General features: G+C 39.7%; 1 protein-coding gene across 1 annotated transcript; it reads right to left on the reverse strand.

The window, feature by feature from the left end:
- Nucleotides 1–1382: 1382 nt before the first annotated feature.
- LOC308693677 (uncharacterized protein) lies at nt 1383–18351 on the reverse strand. Its single transcript, XM_081370757.1, has 4 exons — nt 18195–18351; nt 4182–4430; nt 2661–3709; nt 1383–1901 (listed from the first exon to the last, which is right to left on the reverse strand). The coding sequence occupies exons 2-3, from the start codon at nt 4264–4266 to the stop codon at nt 2691–2693; spliced, it is 1104 nt and encodes a 367-aa protein (XP_081226883.1). The 5' UTR covers nt 4267–4430; nt 18195–18351; the 3' UTR covers nt 1383–1901; nt 2661–2690.
- Between the last annotated feature and the right edge of the window lie 56 nt (nt 18352–18407).

Genomic DNA, 18407 nt, shown 5'->3' on the forward strand with positions numbered 1-18407 from the left:
GAAAGGTTTTTGTGCACTAACTATTAAAAAAAATATATATATATTGTTTGATAAACCACACTGTTAGATTTCATGCTGTAAAATCAAATGGATTCTGTTATGAATAAAACAATATTAAAAAGCATTAGATACTGAACAAGATCAGCGAATCAGGAAATTACATGATGATCATCAATAAACAGCCAATAACACTTGATCTCTTTTTCTCTTGGCTTTTTCGCTGCAACAAATGTGTCTTATAAACACATAATTATAGCAGCCAGAGAAAATGTTATATTAAAGAGTCAATGGTCAAGAGCCCAACTAAAGCAAACGCTAACCACCATCATGGTGACTTTAAAATACAACTATGGATTTCATTAAAACGGAAATGAAATAAAGTCAGTCTGGTTAGTAATAAGTGAAGCTGGTAATGCTGTTTGTGGAGTTGTTTAATCCTCCTCTGCTGAGATCTTCACAGATTTAATGTCTTCTTTTCTCTTCAGTTGATTTCATCTGAGACTGTGGCTGAAGTCAGTTGTAGTTCTTGTGTTTCTCTTTCCTTCAGTGATTCTGCTTGTTAACAGCAGGTGTTCATAATTAATGCTCAATCATCACTTAATTATCTCATTAACTTCAACACCGCTTTAACTCTGTAGTGTGCACACATATGAACACTGAGCAGTGTTAATTTAACATGGGCGTTTTTCTGTGTACTATTACATAAATCTTACATGTTTCATTTACATACGACTGACAAATATAAATCACATTCAGTTTATTAATACAATTACATAAATCTTATCTGTTTCATTTATGTATGACTTAAACATATGAATCACATTCAGGAGTATTGATTGGTTTATGTTAAAACTATGTAATCCAAATGCATGGGAATTTGTTATGCAATTCAAATACATAAATCTTATGTTTAGACACAATTTTTTTTTGAGTGTGGGTGCTACTACCCTTCACATCGCATGTTCCGGCGATGTGACTATTGCTCATGCGCACAGCCCTATATTTTAAACTAATCGGTTAACCGGTTTCAACCGGCTAATGAGGCTCGGTGGTCGGTCAAGAAAATTTTTAGTTTTCGCCATCCCTAATTTTGACATTGATACGCTAGACTGCTGAACTTTAGTCATCCTAACAAGGGATTGAGTGAAAACGCAGGTTTGAATGAGAATGAGTAAAATGTGTATTTTATCTAAAATTTTAGATAAAATATTTTTTGTCATGAAAAAAAACAAAAATAAAAAAAACATTTCAAAGCATAGATTGGATATAAAGTCACAACAATGCAAAAAAAAAAAAAAAAGATTTCTGAAGGATTTTAATCATATTTCATGGTAAAGTTTAGAGATAGAGAGTGGGGAAATGCAGAAAAAGCTAAATTTTTTAGTGTTCTATGTAGTTTTTAATTATAAATTTGTAGTTAGCTTAATGTGCAGGACATTTTGTTTAATAATAAAATGTATTTTAGAGTTAATTTTCATGCATTTTTATACATATAATGTCCTGGGGACAGAAATGTCCCTTTCGGTGGAATGCTAAATGAGAAAAATAGAGGGTGTGGCTTGTTTTTTCCAACTGGAACCTGATTGGATCTAGAAAAGTAGGCGTTTCATGCGCTAATAAAGTAAATGGTCAATTTTGATTTCATGTGTACTTTTAAGTAAGTCACTTTTCGTCACTGATACGAAGCAAAAACACTATCTAAATACATAACTTCTACTAGCCAAAAAAAAAGAGAAAAAGAATAGAGCCAACTAAGCCAAAAGAGCGAACTAACTATGTCACAGCTTATATATAAAATAAAATTTGGATTTTATACATTAATTTCTTATTCAAATGAAATCCTGTCATCCAGCCATCTTCTCCCTTCCGCTGTCATCCTTGATTGAAATCTTTATTTCAAACTATTAAAAAGAAAGAAACACAAATGAAATATCAAACGAGTAAGAAATAGATGAAAAAATTATACAACAAAATAAACAAAACAATATTTCAACATAATACTCAACCCATCCTCATCCTTTTCACCAAAAATGTGTTTTAGGTGGACAGATCAATACAGTACAAAGAACATCAAAAAAATGTAGGATGTTGGAAAATAGCAATGTGTCTTCATTTAACCAAACGCTTTTTAATCTTCACTATTGCTTCAATGCAAATTAACAAGCGCACCGTTATTTGTTGCGTAGTGACGTGTGTGTTCAAGTAAGCCAAATATGAGCAGATTCTGTGCAATACGCTGTATTTAAAGGTGCGCAAGTCTCTGAGTTTTTGCAGAACTATGCCCCCTCTGGCGACAAGCGAAACTGCAACCAGAGGTGTGCACGCTCAAGACGTCACGCCCAGTCTCAAATTCCGACCCGAATCCCTCTTATTTATTTTACTGTACAGGATTATAGAGGCAATCGCAGTGATCAGAGAAGGGCTCATTCAGCCCATCAGACAATTGTTTAAGCATGTATTGGTTAGAAAAACGGGTATTTTTAACATGAAATGTTGCGCAATGCACCTTTAATATATCATGATGACTCACGAGTTGAGTATTTGCGCTAAATCTGTGCAGATTTGGCTTACACGAACTTCCCCAGCAAAGTGAGTAAACACAAAAACCCGTTAAATTGGCTAGTGATCTGACAGCGTTACCCGCCACAGGTTATTTTTACCTGCATTTGGTGAGTTGGCGGATGTTAATTTCAAACCCTTGACTTATGATATTTCTTCATGTGACTGAGAAAACTACATGAATGTCTAAAACTCTTCTCACACTGAGTGCAGTGGTACGGCTTCTCTCCAGTATGAAGTCGCTCATGTACTTTCAGTGTTCCCAACTGAGTGAAACTCTTGTCACAATATGAGCACTTGTAAGGTTTTTCTCCAGTATGAATTCTTTGGTGCCGTTTCAGTTGGCCAACTGTAGTAAAGCTCTTCCCACAGTCACAACACACATGATCTCTCACGTCATTATGTGTTTTCTGGTGCAGTTTAAAACTGTTCAGTCTTGAAAAACTCTTTCCACAGAGAGAACACACATAAGGCTTCTCACCTGAATGAACTTTCAGGTGTTGTTTTAGATCTGATGATGCAATAAAATCTTTACCACACTGATCACAGTTAAATGGTTTTTCTCCGGAATGAATACGCAGATGAACACTCAGAGTTGATGCTTGAGAAAAACTCCTCTCACACTGAGTACAGTGGTACGGCTTCTCTCCAGTATGAAATCGCTCATGTTCTTTCAGGTTTCCAGAATGAGTGAAACTCTTGTCACAGTATGAGCACTTGTAAGGTTTTTCTCCAGTATGAATTCTTTGGTGCAGTTTCAGATTTTGAGATGTAGTAAAGCTCTTCCCACACTCAAAGCACACATGATCTTTCACTTCATTATGTGTTTTCTGGTGCAGTTTAAAACTGTTCAGTCTTGAAAATCTCTTTCCACAGAAACACACATAAGGCTTCTCATCTGAATGAACTTTCAGGTGTTGTTTTAGACCTGATGCTTGAGAAAAACTCTTTCCACACTGAGTGCATGTATATGGTTTCTCTCCAGTGTGAATTCTCAAGTGAGTCTTAAGGTCTCCTTTTTGACTGAAACTCTTTCCACACTGAGAGCAGGTGTGCCGCTTTTTGGCTTTTGTTTCTTGAATTTTAAAGTTGTGATGTTCCTCCTTAAATTCCTCCAGTTCTTGTCTTTCCTCTTTCACTTCCATTCGATCTAAAATAAACATAAAATTAGAATCAGTTTAAGTGAACCCTAATTTAACCCCTTAAACCCGAAGTTTATTGCCGGCGGTGAGAATGTGAGAATGTCCAAATGTAATGTAATGTATATTTTCTTAAAATGTATAAAGTGTTCTATCAAACGATACCTACCTTTTGACTCTCCTTGCTATAGTTTTGGAGTTACGAGTCTTTAGTTTTGTGTATGTAACTCAGAAAAAACAACTCTAAAACGCCCTCAGGGCTTACGGGTTAATAGCAGAAAGCAACAGAGATCAAGTATCAGACCTTTGATGTGCCAAAGTTTAGTTTTGTCATTCTCTTGTTAATATGATCAAAATGAGTTTGACAACTGTTATAGCCTACAAGATTATGTTTAAAAGTACATGATGATTAAAATTATATAAGCATTTCTATTGACTGCTACCAAAGCAGTCAACAATGAAGAATCAAGAATGGACACCAACCTATTTGTTCCTCAGTATCTTGATGCTTTATTCTGGATGGTTCTTGATCACTCATGTCTTCAATCTCCTCTTTAATAAACTCCATCTTTAACAGTCACACAGATTTCAGCTGCTACTCCTGGAGTTTGTCCTTCTCTTGTAGGATGATGGGAATATTCCCAGTATTTATTGGTGAATTGTTGTGGGAGGGGCTTCACTGCAGGTGTGAACTGTGATCACTGTGTGATACTGACACTCACAAGACCAGATCTGGAAAAATCAAATATAAGTTACTGAATTTATTCTGGATTACTTAAACAGCAAAACAAATATGATGCTTCAAATATATTTAGTTCAAATATAGAGCATTTTAAGGTTTCTTATTTGTATGTAACCCAGAATACTATAAGGATGAAACAGGGCACAGGTTATATTTTTATCTAAACTAATCAGAAATCTAACATAAGGCGACAGAAATCCACTTAATATGGAATATGCAGACTAAATAGTGGAGGGTTGAAGTATAAGTAATATAAATAATAATATTCAGTAGCAAATTTGTTTTGAAACAACGCCAATGTCTGGTAACGTTCTAAACTGTACAATGACAATAAAAATACAATTTAAACAACTTTACCGTTCAAATAATATAGTTTTGACAAAACAAAAATTATTATAAAATGATAAACCTCAGATTTGAGCCTAATTAATGATTATGTAAGTAAAGTTCCCTTTCAAAAGCTACAATCGATGCTGCGCTACTTAGCGCATTGGGAATGTCTTTAATTGTGACCTGCTGTGAATATAGTGTGTAAACACGTCGATGGAATCGACCGGAAGTAATATAGCTTCGGTCGGTGACGTCATTGGGGCGCACCCGCAACACGAGGCTATAAATAGATGAGCCACAGGTGCATCATCAGGTCTTTTGTCTTCAGAGACCTCTCTGTGTTTGGTGTGCAAGCATCTATTTTCTCTCTCTGCTACAGATCTTGGTTAGAAGTTATTTAGCTTTATACCTGGTAGCGTGCAGATTTTCTCTCTTTCTCATCTCTTAACGATCTTAAGAGTTTCAAATAAGTCAAAAAGAGAAATGAGTCAGCGAGCTAAGCGTTGTGTCCCTCCATGTTCTCATCCTATGTCAGAACTGGATACACACGCTTAATGCTTTGTGTGTTTGGGGGAGGAGCACACGGCCGCTGCATTGGAGTCAGGAGAGTGCGAGCATTGTGAACTGTTCACAGTTAAAATACTTCGCGCTCGTCTTGGCTACTTTCAGTCCGCACCCGCATTATCATTGTGGGGCTCCCGAATGGATTTGGTTGACGAGCAAGAGACGGGTCCGTCCCTTTCGCTTGTTCACCAGATCCACACGTTCCTGAAGCGCACCCCGGTGCTTCTTTGGCTCACGCAGGGGACGATAATGAATCTCTTGGGTCTATGGACTTCGAGCAGCCATCCTCTGAGCATTCCCCGCGCGAAGATAAATCTGTCGAGGAACTACTCGAGTTGGTTACTCGCGTGGTGGCCAAACTGCAGCTTGACTGGCCTCGCGAACAAGAGACCCCCAAACGCAGTAAGCTTGAGGATAGTTTTTTGTCCGGTGGCAGGGACCTCAACATCAGTCTCTCCCCTTCTTCGAGGACCTCCATGATCTAAGTCATGGAGAAAACCATATACCTCTCGTGTCTTTGTGCCCTTGACGTTGACTTTTTTGATTATCGTGGGTGCGAAGGCGTGAGGGTATGCGGAGATGCCCCGGGTTGAAGAGACGCTCGCGAGCTATCTCTCGCCTGGGTCTGCATCTTCGCTTAAAAAAACCTCCCCTCCCCTCAAAGCCGTGTAGAATAACATCTTCGCTCGTGGGTAAAGCTTACCAAGCTGCAGATCAGGCTGGTGCTGTGCTGCACACAATAGCTGTGTTACAGGCGTACCAGGCTGACCTCTTGAAGGACCTGAGTGCGGGTACTACGATAGACGAGGAAGCGTTCTCTGAACTGCGCCGAGCCACAGACCTGTCTCTCCTTGCCACTAAGCAAACGGCCCGTGCCATCGGTCGTTCTATGTCTGCTTTGGTTAGCACAGAGAGGCATCTGTGGCTCAACCTCACGGGGATAAAGGATAAGGACCGTGTCTTTCTTTTGGACTCCCTGGTTTCTCCCTCTGGCCTGTTTGGCAACTCAGTCAACACAGTCGTCATCAGGTTCAGGGAGGTTAATAAAACATGATCTTGAAGGACCAGCGTTCCAGGAGGCGTTTGTTCAGTTCCTTCCTCGCCGCACTCAAGCGGAGGGGCCATCGGCCACCCAACCACTCCCCCGTCCTTCAAGATCTAGGGAGGTGAAAAAGTAGTAATATTCTTGGGTTTGCGTGCTGCAACCGCCTTCTTCAAATCCCACCAGAGATTTTCTATGGGGTTCAAGCCAGGTGACTGTGATGACCACTAAAGAATCTTCCAGGACTTCTCCTACAACCAAGCCTTGGGGGAATTTGAGGTATTATTGGGATTATTGTCCAGTTGGAAGGTCCAATGATGCCCAGGCTTCAGCTTCCTCACTGATGGCATGATGTGACCACTGCCTGCTATGCCTTCACTCTCCCAACAGAGTCAGACTGTATTTTATTCAATCCAACTCAGAAGAAAACTGCAACCTTACCATCACTGAATGGGCAACGATCAACTCTTCTGACTTCCTCACTCCTTGGTTGCCTGCGTGGCCTCTCCGGCCCAGGGCCGGAAGGTCACAATCTGCACGTGCTCAGCCGTGTGCTCATGGAGAGAGAGAAAACCTTCAACCAGACCAGAGTCAAACAAACCACTCAAGTTCACCATATCTTCTTCATCTAGCGGAGAGGAAAACGATTGCAACTTCCAAGTTTGAACCTCACCAAACCATCAACATCCTTTTCCAAGAACTTCAAGAATTGTTTCTTCTGCAGAGGCATGAAGTATCAATTTAATGAGGTGCTCTGAAAATGATAAGCTGATGGTTCTTTTCATAGTTAAATGGATCTTTTCCATAGTTCCATTTCCTGCTTCCGGTTCCATTCTATCACCATTTTACCTATGCATGTGTTTATGTGTGTATGTTTGTTTAGTTAAGTTATGTTTGTGATTTAGTTAATAAAACTTGTGCACAATATTTATTTAGTTCTGATTCTCTGCTTGCAACAAAATTTATTTTTACAATCTTGATCTTGTTACATGCTCTAAGGGCTGTACAGGCTTGAAAAATACGCTTTTAATAGAATAAATGAAAAATCAAAAGAGTTTGTTGGACGAACTGATTAGGCTAATTGATTGTAATATTAATTTAGCTACATCATGTTAATCCAATTAGCTGACCCAAATATTAATAATTAATCACAAGTTATGAGTTATTAATATTTCCTCTTTGAGCTAACATGTTACAAAGGTCATGCCAAATGAGTGGCAAAAAGACTGAGCGGCAGCATTTGTTTTTTGCGTGAATGCAGCGGAAAACGCACCAAACACATCTAAAACGGGAAAAAGCTTTGCAATTGATTGTACAACTAGATTTGACAAGAAATCTGAGGATTTTGTTTTACAGTCTGCCGAAAGATACAGAACAGAGAAGCAAAGGGATCGCTACAACTCACAGAAACAATTAGACTTGCACTTATAATTTGCATGTCAATATGCTGAATTTAGGGGTAAAAAGATACCCTATTATGGCGCTTTTCCACTACACAGTACCAGCTCGGCTCGACTCGACTCGACTCGACTCGGCTTTGTTTGGTTTTCCACTGTGTAAAAGATGTACCTGTACCTGCTTCCAGGTAGTGCTGGGCGGTTTACTGGTTCATACCGAATACCGGTGTTTATTTTTGTTACGATATGAATTTTTAATATGCCGCAATACCGGTGTATGTCGCTTTAATCGGAACGCGGCGCTGCGCGACACAGTCTCACCCCTCATTTACAACACACATCTGCCGCGCATTACAGCTGCGACAAGGTTTTATTCCGTCCTCCACGCGGTGCGTCAAAATAGACTAGGCGTCTATATTTAGCGAAGCGGCGTGGAGAGCCGCTTCTGGGAAGCTTCGATCTGAAACACAAGCATTGACTAGAATGGGCACGAGACGTGTGGGGGTGAGAGTGTCTTTTTTCTCGCGTCGCGCGTTTTTATACTGTATTAACGTATCTGAAGTGAACTGACGGTCTTTAGAAAAGTTTCTTTGTTATTACGATTGAATCTTTCTTTATCTTTCCTGATAAAGCAGTGTTTATGAGCGTTGCTGCTTTGTGTACAGCCGTTACTGGGGAAACCACTGTTTCTGCCGCTCCTAAAGCGCGTCTTGCTGGCACCTCTTTGTAAACAGCCTTGCAAACCTGTATTATTACTATTAGTGTGGATTTTTTCTATAATATTCACTCATGACAATAAAATAGGGCATTACAAGTAAATCTACTGCAGTATTTCCTCTCTCACTCAGTAGAAAATGTGGTTAACAATAACACCCATCATGCTTGAGAAAAAAAAAAAAAAAAAAAAACGGTAAAAACCGTGAAACCGGTATAATTTAGAAAAAAAACGTGATGTTGATTTTTGGTCAAACCGCCCAGCACTACTTCCAGGTACTTTTTTTTGTACCACCTCCGGCGAGGTTCTAAGCGAGCTGAGGCGATACTAAAATGTGACGTGAAAACACGGAAGACTGCTGATTGGTCAGAGAGATTCGTCACTATTCATTGCGTCATCATTGCACGCGCCAGATGGAGTATCCTGAATAAAAAACAGCAAAAACAAAAACATCCAAAAACAGCATACACTCGATTTCCTCCATTGTCCTGTGTGTATGGGTAGCGGGTGTGTCTTGCGTAGAAGATTAAGTCACGGCAGTTTCCTGCGGCGTCGCTATGACGACCAGATACTATTGTGGAGGTACTATCTGCAATGGAAAACGGAGCGAAAAGCGAGCCGAGCCGAGCCGAGTCAAGTCGAATTGAGCTGGTACTGGTAATGGAAAAGCGCCATTAGTGTTGTCAAAAGTACCGGTACTTCGGTACCAAGTCGGTACTGACATTTTTAAAATGTGATGATACCAGCATTTCTGTAGTACCAGTAGTACCGAGTACCAGGTATATCCAGTACCCACTAATAGGTAGCTGTTTTCTGTCGCTTCCGTGTTTATCTATAAGCGCAGGGCTCCAGACTAACTTTTTTACTAGGAGCACTGTAGCCGATATACAGTGGGGAGAACAAATATTTGATACACTGCCGATTTTGCAGGTTTTCCTACTTACAAAGCATATGTAGAGGTCTGTAATTTTTTATCATAGGTACACTTCAACAGTGAGAGACGGAATGTAAAACAAAAATCCAGAAAATCACATTATATGATTTTTAAATAATTAATTAGCATTTTATTGCATGACAAGTATTTGATCACCTACCAACCAATAAGAATTCCGGCTCTCTCAGACCTGTTAGTTTTTCTTTAAGAAGCCCTCCTGTTCTCCACTCAGTACCTGTATTAACTGCACCAGTTTGAACTCGTTACCTGTATAAAAGACACCTGTCCACACACTCACTCAATCAAACAGACTCCAAACTCTCCACAATGGCCAAGACCAGATAGCTGTGTAAGGACATCAGTGATAAAATGGTAGACCTGCACAAGCAGGGGTGCAAACACATGTATGGTCAAAAAAGAGAGTGGTAATCGAAGCCCTCGTTCCGCGGCATATATCCAGATACTACATTGCCACCATCCCCAACCCACCCCTATAGGCACATAGAGTCAAATGAAATTTAGAAAAACTATCTTGCACTTGCTTTACTGCTACTTCCTGAAAACAATTTCACCTGATGATTTGAATAGCTCTTTTTGTAAAGAATTAATAATTCTAGGATGATTGGGGTAATTGTGTAGGGTAGGCCTAGTGCATCTGCATAGAAACTAATAAACAAAATACAAATATAAATACAATAAAACACAAATACACGAGAAATAAAGCAGTGCTTTATGTTTTTCAGGTAAATTGACTGTATTAAGTATTAATACAGTTTATCTTTTGACAAAACGTGATTTTTCTCTTTCTCTTTTGTTGTTTGATTAACTTTGGTGACACAAACAGCTGCAGGTATATTGGGCGCAGTCCCTTTAAGACGAATGCACGTATCTAATACCGGTAATGACACGCATCCGTTTTATTTTGACTGCGTTTACGGGGAAACTCGTTGAGACGAACACTGGCTTATTTTTTCGTGCACATGTCTGTTCAAACACAAATAGATAAGAAAGAAAAGGGAATTCGGTGTTCACGAACTTCACGTGCTGTCTGCAACTGCGTGGCTCTGTGCGCCGACCATAGGCGCCGACAGACCATCTACATTTGGATGTTAAACATAATATATATAGCCTGATACAGCAAAGACAACGTCGGCAGTATTGACGGCAAAATAGGCTACATAATATTTCGTTCTGTAGGCCTATTGACAGGGGCAATATTTGAAAATCGATAATTAGGCCTATTTTTTAAATTACAATTATATATGCATTTGTCAAAACCGAGAGACTTTCAAGCATCAAAATTTAATTCATTAATATGTATTTGCGCCTTCTATTTTGTCTGAAAACTTCCAACACTTGTGCGTGTCGCGTGAAAAAAAGGCGTCGGTTGCGGTTCTATTTCTAGCACGTGGTTTCGGCGCGGCTCGAGAAGTGTGTGTGTCACGCAGGCATTGTGCAACACAAGCTCTAACCAGTTAACTTGAGAGCCAACATAAAAACGGATACTCCACGCCACGCAGAGAGAAATGTGATGCAGTGGCAGATCCAAAGTGAGACAGAAACACTAGTGGTTCACGCTTGCGCACATACTGCTGGTTTGGCACGCAGTGTTCTGATTCGCTTATTTCCTATTTACTTGTTGGTGGACGCAATCCAGAATTACTGTTGGTTAAATCCCCCCCCCCCTAAAAAACAACTCTTCGGATCTGAACGATTCACACAAGTCACCCAAACTGACGTGAAAAAAGCGGGAGGCGCCGAAAAGCGCGCTGTTTGCACCCCTGCACAAGGCTGGGATGGGCTACAGGACAATAGGCAAGCAGCTTGGTGAGAAGGCATCAACTGTTGGCGCAATTATTCAAAAATGGAAGAAGTTCAAGCTGATGGTCAATCTCCCTCGGTCTGGGGCACTATACAAGATCTCACCTCGTGGGGCATCAATGATCATGAGGAAGGTGAGGGATCAGCCCAGAACTACACGGCAGGACCTGGTCAATGACCTGAAGAGAGCTGGGACCACAGTCTCAAAGAAAACCATTAGTAACACACTACGCCGTCATGGATTAAAATCCTGCAGCACACGCAAGGTCCCCCTGCTCAAGCCAGCGCATGTCCAGGCCCATCTGACGTATGCCAATGCCCATCTGGATGATCCAGAGGAGGAATGGGATAAGGTCATGTGGTCTGATGAGACAAAAATAGAGCTTTTTGGTCTAAACTCCACTCGCCGTGTTTGGAGGAAGAAGAAGGATGAGTACAACCCCAAGAACACCATCCCAACCGTGACACATGGAGGTGGAAACATCATTCTTTGGGGATGCTTTTCTGCCAAGGGAGCAGGACAACTGCACCGTATTGAGGGGAGGATGGATGGGGCCATGTATCGCGAGATCTTGGCCAACAACCTCCTTCCCTTAGTAAGAGCACTGAAGATGGGTCGTGGCTGGGTCTTCCAGCATGATAACAACCCGAAACACTCACCCAGGGCAACTAAGGAGTGGCTCCGTAAGAAGCATCTCAAGATCCTGGAGTGGCCTAGCCAGTCTCCAGACCTGAACCCTATAAAAAATCTTTGGTGGGAGCTGAAAGTCCGTATTGCCTAGCGACAGCCCCGAAACCTGAAGGATCTGGAGAAGGTCTTTATGGAGGAGTGGGCCAAAATCCCTGCTGCAGTGTGTGCAAACCTGGTCAAGAACTACAGGAAACGTATGATCTCTGTAATTGCAAACAAAGGTTTCTGAACCAAATATTAAGGTCTGCTTCTCTGCTGTATCAAATACTTATGTCATGCAATAAAATGCAAATTAATTACTTAAAAATCATACAATGTGATTTTCTGGATTTTTGTTTTAGATTCCGTCACTCACAGTTGAAGTGTACCTATGATAAAGATTACAGACCTCTACATGCTTTGTAAGTGGGAAAACCTGCAAAATCGGCAGTGTATCAAATACTTGTTCTCCCCACTGTATAACATGATATATATAGTGAATATGTACTAAACTGCAAAAAGACAATTTGAATATTAACCCTGAATGTTCTGCTTGTCTCTGTGAGAATGAATGGCGCAGACGCACGGTTTCATTTACTTCACACACACACACACACACACACTGAAGCACGAGTGACACTCGCAGTGTTTTGAGTCTTTGCTGCCAGAGCCGCTCTGAAGAGTCACTTCATGAGCATTTTACCGTTTCATTTGAGAAAAACTATCTTCATATCATACACACACAGAAACTCAAAGGTCTTCACGGCAACCCGTCAAAATAAAAGTTTGGTTTAACTTGAAGAAATTGACAGAAATAATTATATTAGGCTACTGTACAGTAGATTTAGCTACGTCTCCATGTATTAAAAATACTAATACTACTAATAATAATAATGTGTGCATAGGTTGCTTATTTTTCACTTGAAGTTACAAACAAACATTTTTTCGCCTATCGTGCGTCTACTCTACACCCGTACCACTGAAAAGACGGATTATATCCAAGACTTAAGCCATAAATTAGTATTAATATTGATAGCACCACTGGTAGCGTCGTTGCTAACTTAACTTACTGTCCATCTGTTAAAATGGCGAATATATCAAATGTAAGTAGTCTACCTTTTGGTGCAGGTGAGGACACATTTGAGCTGCACGCGGTGCAGTCTGAGCTGGAAGCTGTTGAGAAACAGATCCACGACCTTTTAGTAAGAAAAGCCGAGCTGATAGACCGGCGTTTGGCTCTCGAAACATCACGTGCCGAGGCACACAAATCAGAGATTAATGTTACTAACCCGCTGACTCCGACCTCGTCTACTCCGTGCGTTCCTCAACATCGGTCCCGAACGTCGAGGTCGCGATCAGCCATGGTCTCGTTCACTCCGGCTCCAACATGCCATCACGAAGCCTGGATTTTTCCGCAGCGGAAGTCGCGAGTCAGGTCTAGACCAAGAAAACTCTCTCCGACCCTCCCGGTTTTCGAGATATCCACACAAAACCGCTTCTCCCCTCTTCGCGAAACAGAACGCGATGCTGTGATCATCGGCGATTCCATCGTTCGACACGTACACGCTACGTTAAATAAAAGTAAGGTGCATAGTCACTGCTTTCCTGGTGCTCGTGTTTCTGAAATCGCTGCTCACGTTCCCGAGATTCTGAACGAGCGCGTCGGAACCGTTGTCCTGCACGCGGGAGGGGCCGACATCAGACTGCGCCAAACAGAGGTTTTGAAGAAAGACTTCAGGAATCTGATCGATACGGTACGCAGCACATCGCCTGATATAACGATTATTGTGTCAGGACCGCTTCCCACGTATCGACTAGGTCATGAAAAGTTTAGTAGATTATTTGCGCTTAATGAATGGTTAATGTCATGGTGCAATGAGCAGAAACTTCTCTTTGTAAATAATTGGAATCTGTTTTGGGAGCGTCCTAGGCTTTACCGTGCTGATGGCTTACACCCAAGCAGATTCGGATCGGATCTTCTGTCAGATAACATCTCCAAAATGTTAAATACCTTTTGACTAGTAAACAAAAGTCCAAATCATAGTCTCTGCTGCACCAATTTAACTGATATAAATAGTGTAGAACATTGCATAGAAACTGTGTCTATTCCTCGTTTAGTGAGATCAAATCATAAATCTACTGCAGGATCTAGAAAAAATCTAATTGTTATTAAACCAGAAAATGTTGCTATTGGTAATCAAAAACAATTTTTAAAGCTAGGTCTTCTAAACATTAGATCACTCACACCTAAGGCAGTTATTGTAAATGAAATAGTCACAGATAATAGCTTCGATGTACTTTGCCTTACTGAAACCTGGCTTAAACCAAATGATTATTTCGGTTTAAATGAGTCTACTCCATCAGGATACTCCTATAAGCACGAGCCCCGTCTGAATGGTCGTGGCGGCGGTGTTGCAACAATCTATAGAGATTTTCTCAATGTTACTCAGAAAACGGGTTATAAGTTTATTTCATTTGAAGTACTTGTACTAAATGTTACGCTCTTAGATGTTCGAAAAACATCCCTATTATCTCTAGCCTTGGCTACCGTATATAGACCGCCTGGGCCTTACGCTGATTTCCTAAAAGAGTTTGCAGATTTTCTCTCAGACCTATTAGTTAACTTCGATAAAGCATTAATTGTTGGAGACTTTAATATCCATGTAGATAATCAAAATGATGCGTTAGGGGCTGCGTTTACAGATTTATTAAACTCCTTTGGGGTCAAGCAAAACATTACCGGACCGACTCATCGATTTAATCATACACTCGATTTAATTATATCACATGGAACCGATCCAACCGATATAGATATCATTCCACAAAGTGACGATGTCACTGACCATTACATGGTAACTTGCATATTACGTACTCCTGTAATATATCATGCTGCGCCGCGTTATCGATTAGGCAGAACAATCCTTCCATCCACCATAGATAATTTTTCAAACAGCTTATCGGATCTGTCTCAGCTGCTCAGTGAACCCAAACAAACAGATGAACTTGAGGAATTAACTAGCACTATGAGCACCATTCTCTCTGGATCATTGGATATTGTTGCGCCCATTAGATTAAAAAAGGTCAGAGAGAAAAGTAAAGCACCATGGTACAACAGTACTACGCGTGTTCTAAAGAGAGAAACCCGTAATTTAGAGCGTAAATGGAAACAAACCAACTTAGAGGTCTTTAGAATCGCATGGAAAGACAGTATGTCACGTTATAAAAAGGCCCTAAAAGCGGCCAGGGCTGAGCATCTACGCAAACTAATAGAAAACAACCATAACAATCCTAAGTTCTTAGTTTAACACCGTGGCGAGACTAACAAATAAACAGATGTCTCCTGAACAAAGTATTCCATTACAGTTTAGTAGTAATGATTTCATGAAGTTCTTCACTGAGAAAATAGAAAACATCAGAACCACAATTGTAAACGTTCAATCCTCAATCGCGCCTTATAATTCAGCCTCAATTATCACGCCGCAAGAACAATTACAGTGCTTTTCAACTATAGAACAAAAAGAGTTAAATAAATTTATCATTTCCTCTAAAACAACAACATGTTTATTAGATCCCATACCAACTACACTATTGAAAGAAGTGTTACCTGTAGTGGAAGAGCCTCTCCTCAATATTATTAACTCGTCTTTATCTTTAGGTCATGTTCCAAGAACATTTAAACTGGCAGTTATAAAACCTCTCATTAAGAAACCACAATTAGATCCGAATAATCTAGTAAATTATAGACCCATTTCAAATCTACCTTTTATGTCTAAAATACTAGAAAAAGTTGTGTCCGCTCAACTGGGCTCTTTCTTACAAGAAAATGACACCTATGAAAAGTTTCAGTCTGGGTTCAGGCCGCATCATAGCACTGAAACTGCGCTCGTTAAAATCACAAATGATTTACTTTTAGCTTCTGACCAAGGCTGTATCTCAATATTAGTTTTACTTGATCTTAGTGCTGCGTTCGATACTATAGATCATACAATACTCTTAGATCGACTACAAAATTATACTGGTGTTCAAGGACAAGCATTAAGCTGGTTTAGATCGTATTTATCTGACCGCTACCATTTTGTTTATTTAAATGGAGAAAAATCTATCATAACTCCAGTAAACTATGGAGTGCCGCAGGGATCTGTGTTAGGCCCTCTATTATTCTCAATATATATGCTACCACTTGGAAATATTATAAGGAAACATGGAATTAGTTTCCATTGTTATGCTGATGACACTCAAATCTATATTTCATCACGGCCAGATGAAAACGCTAAATTATCCAAATTGACAGAGTGTGTTAAAGATATAAAAGATTGGATGACGCATAATTTTCTTTTATTAAATCCAGACAAGACAGAGGTACTACTTATCGGTTCAAAAAACCACCCACAAAACCTCTCACAATACAACTTTAACATAGTAGGATGTCCTGTTACTTCATCCTCTACAGTAAAAGACCTGGGTGTTATATTAGACTGCAACCTGTCTTTTGAAAATCATATTTCATATGTTACAAGAACAGCCTTTTTCCACCTTAGAAACATTGCTAAGCTACGTAATATGCTATCAGTTTCTGACGCAGAAAAGTTAGTTCATGCATTCATGACCTCGAGACTAGATTACTGTAATGCGTTATTAGCCGGTTGTCCTGCATCCTTAATAAACAAGCTACAGTTAGTCCAAAATGCCGCCGCTAGAGTTCTAACTAGATCAAGAAAATATGATCATATAACACCGATTTTATCATCCCTACATTGGTTACCTATAAAGTCCCGTATTAATTACAAGGTATTGCTACTGACTTATAAAGCCCTAAACGGCTTAGCTCCAGTCTATTTAACCGATCTTCTATCGCCCTATAATCCATCGCGCTCTTTAAGGTCACTAAATTCGAGGCTTTTGGTCATACCTAGGATATCCAGATCCACCAAAGGAGGGAGAGCATTTTCACATTTAGCACCAAAACTCTGGAATAGTCTTCCGGATACTGTTCGTTGCTCAGACTCGCTCTCCCAGTTTAAAACTAGATTAAAGACGCATCTCTTCAGCCAGGCATTCATATAATACTTTTAATCCTACAGTTAAATCCGACCTCTAGTTCATAAACGCCAGAGGAGAACTGGCCCCCGACTGAGCCCGGGTTCTCCCAAGGTTTTTTTTTTTCTCCATTAGGTCACCTGATGGAGTTTTTCGGTTCCTTGCCACTGTTGCCTTTGGCTTGCTCAGTTGGGGATATTTGGGGATATTTAATTGAATTAATCAATCAACGATACTATTGATCAGCATTACCGAACGTAGACGTTCCACTAGAAACAAACATTGATGTATTGTTCTAATTTATTACTGTGAAGCTGCTTTGATACAACCTGTGTTGTGAAAAGCGCTATATAAATAAACTTGACTTGACTTGACTTGACTTGACTTGATTTTTCTATAAGCAATATTTACGTTTCAACAGCATGTAGCTTTCAATGCTTAATATGTATTATTTACTTATGATTACCGTCATAAATAATAAAGTCATTGAATTGAATTTAATATTTTTTTTTTTCAAATATTTAAATAAAATAAAAAAAAATAGTTCCAACAGATTTTGCTGTGGTACCGAAATTTTATCGTCAAATTTTTTTTTTTAGTTTTACGGCTGGTCGATATGGTTAGGGTTGGTTACCGAAACCGGAGATTTTGCACTTAACTTGAATGTGTGTTTTAGCTGTTCTACATAGCCTAAGTAAGTAAAGTGACTTTCGTCCTCTAAATCTTTGTTTTATTTAAGAAGATTGACTATTCTTGTTAGTACTTATTGATGATTATTTAATGTAATTTGTTCAAAGTGACATTGAATTTGGGAAAAAACATCTCTGTTTTATTTTGATACAATTCTGTTTACTGAAGAAAAGTTTGCAATTTCAAACGTGTAGTGTGATTAGGTTATTCTATATAATATGTTTACAAAGTCAGCAAAGCTGTGAAGATTTTACTTTCTCTCTTTATTGTTCTTATAAGTAGCCTATTGGGTACTGTGATGCTGCGTTTGGTAATAAAAAGTTAAACTGGCAAAAACAAACTTTTTTTTTTCTTGGGGTCAACAACAGCGTTACTAGTAAAAACTGTTAGTCTAGAGCCGTAAACAGAGTCTGTGAAAACACTCTACCAACATATATTACACTCTAATAATAATAAACCAGGACACACAAAGCAGTTCATTACATTAGCACATTTACACACAAACTCGAGGAGCTGGTTAATGTTAAACTCTGTAATCTTGTAACATCTCTCACCTGTAGACTGGAAATATACGGCATCCGAAGAAAATATTCCACATTTGTCCTTCATTCACGATCATTAACAGCGTCGCTTTCAGCTTCAACTGTTGAAAGTTTCAGCTCGTCTCTTCTCGTCTCTCGCGCGCTTCTGTCTTCTGCGCATCCTCAGTGCGCAGACTCAGAGTGTCATATTTCTTAAAGTGGTCGCATATTCTTTTTTTTATTTTT

The sequence above is a fragment of the Scardinius erythrophthalmus genome (assembly GCF_964197995.2).
Source record: "Scardinius erythrophthalmus genome assembly, chromosome: 7".
NCBI classification, from domain to species: Eukaryota; Metazoa; Chordata; class Actinopteri; order Cypriniformes; family Leuciscidae; genus Scardinius; species Scardinius erythrophthalmus.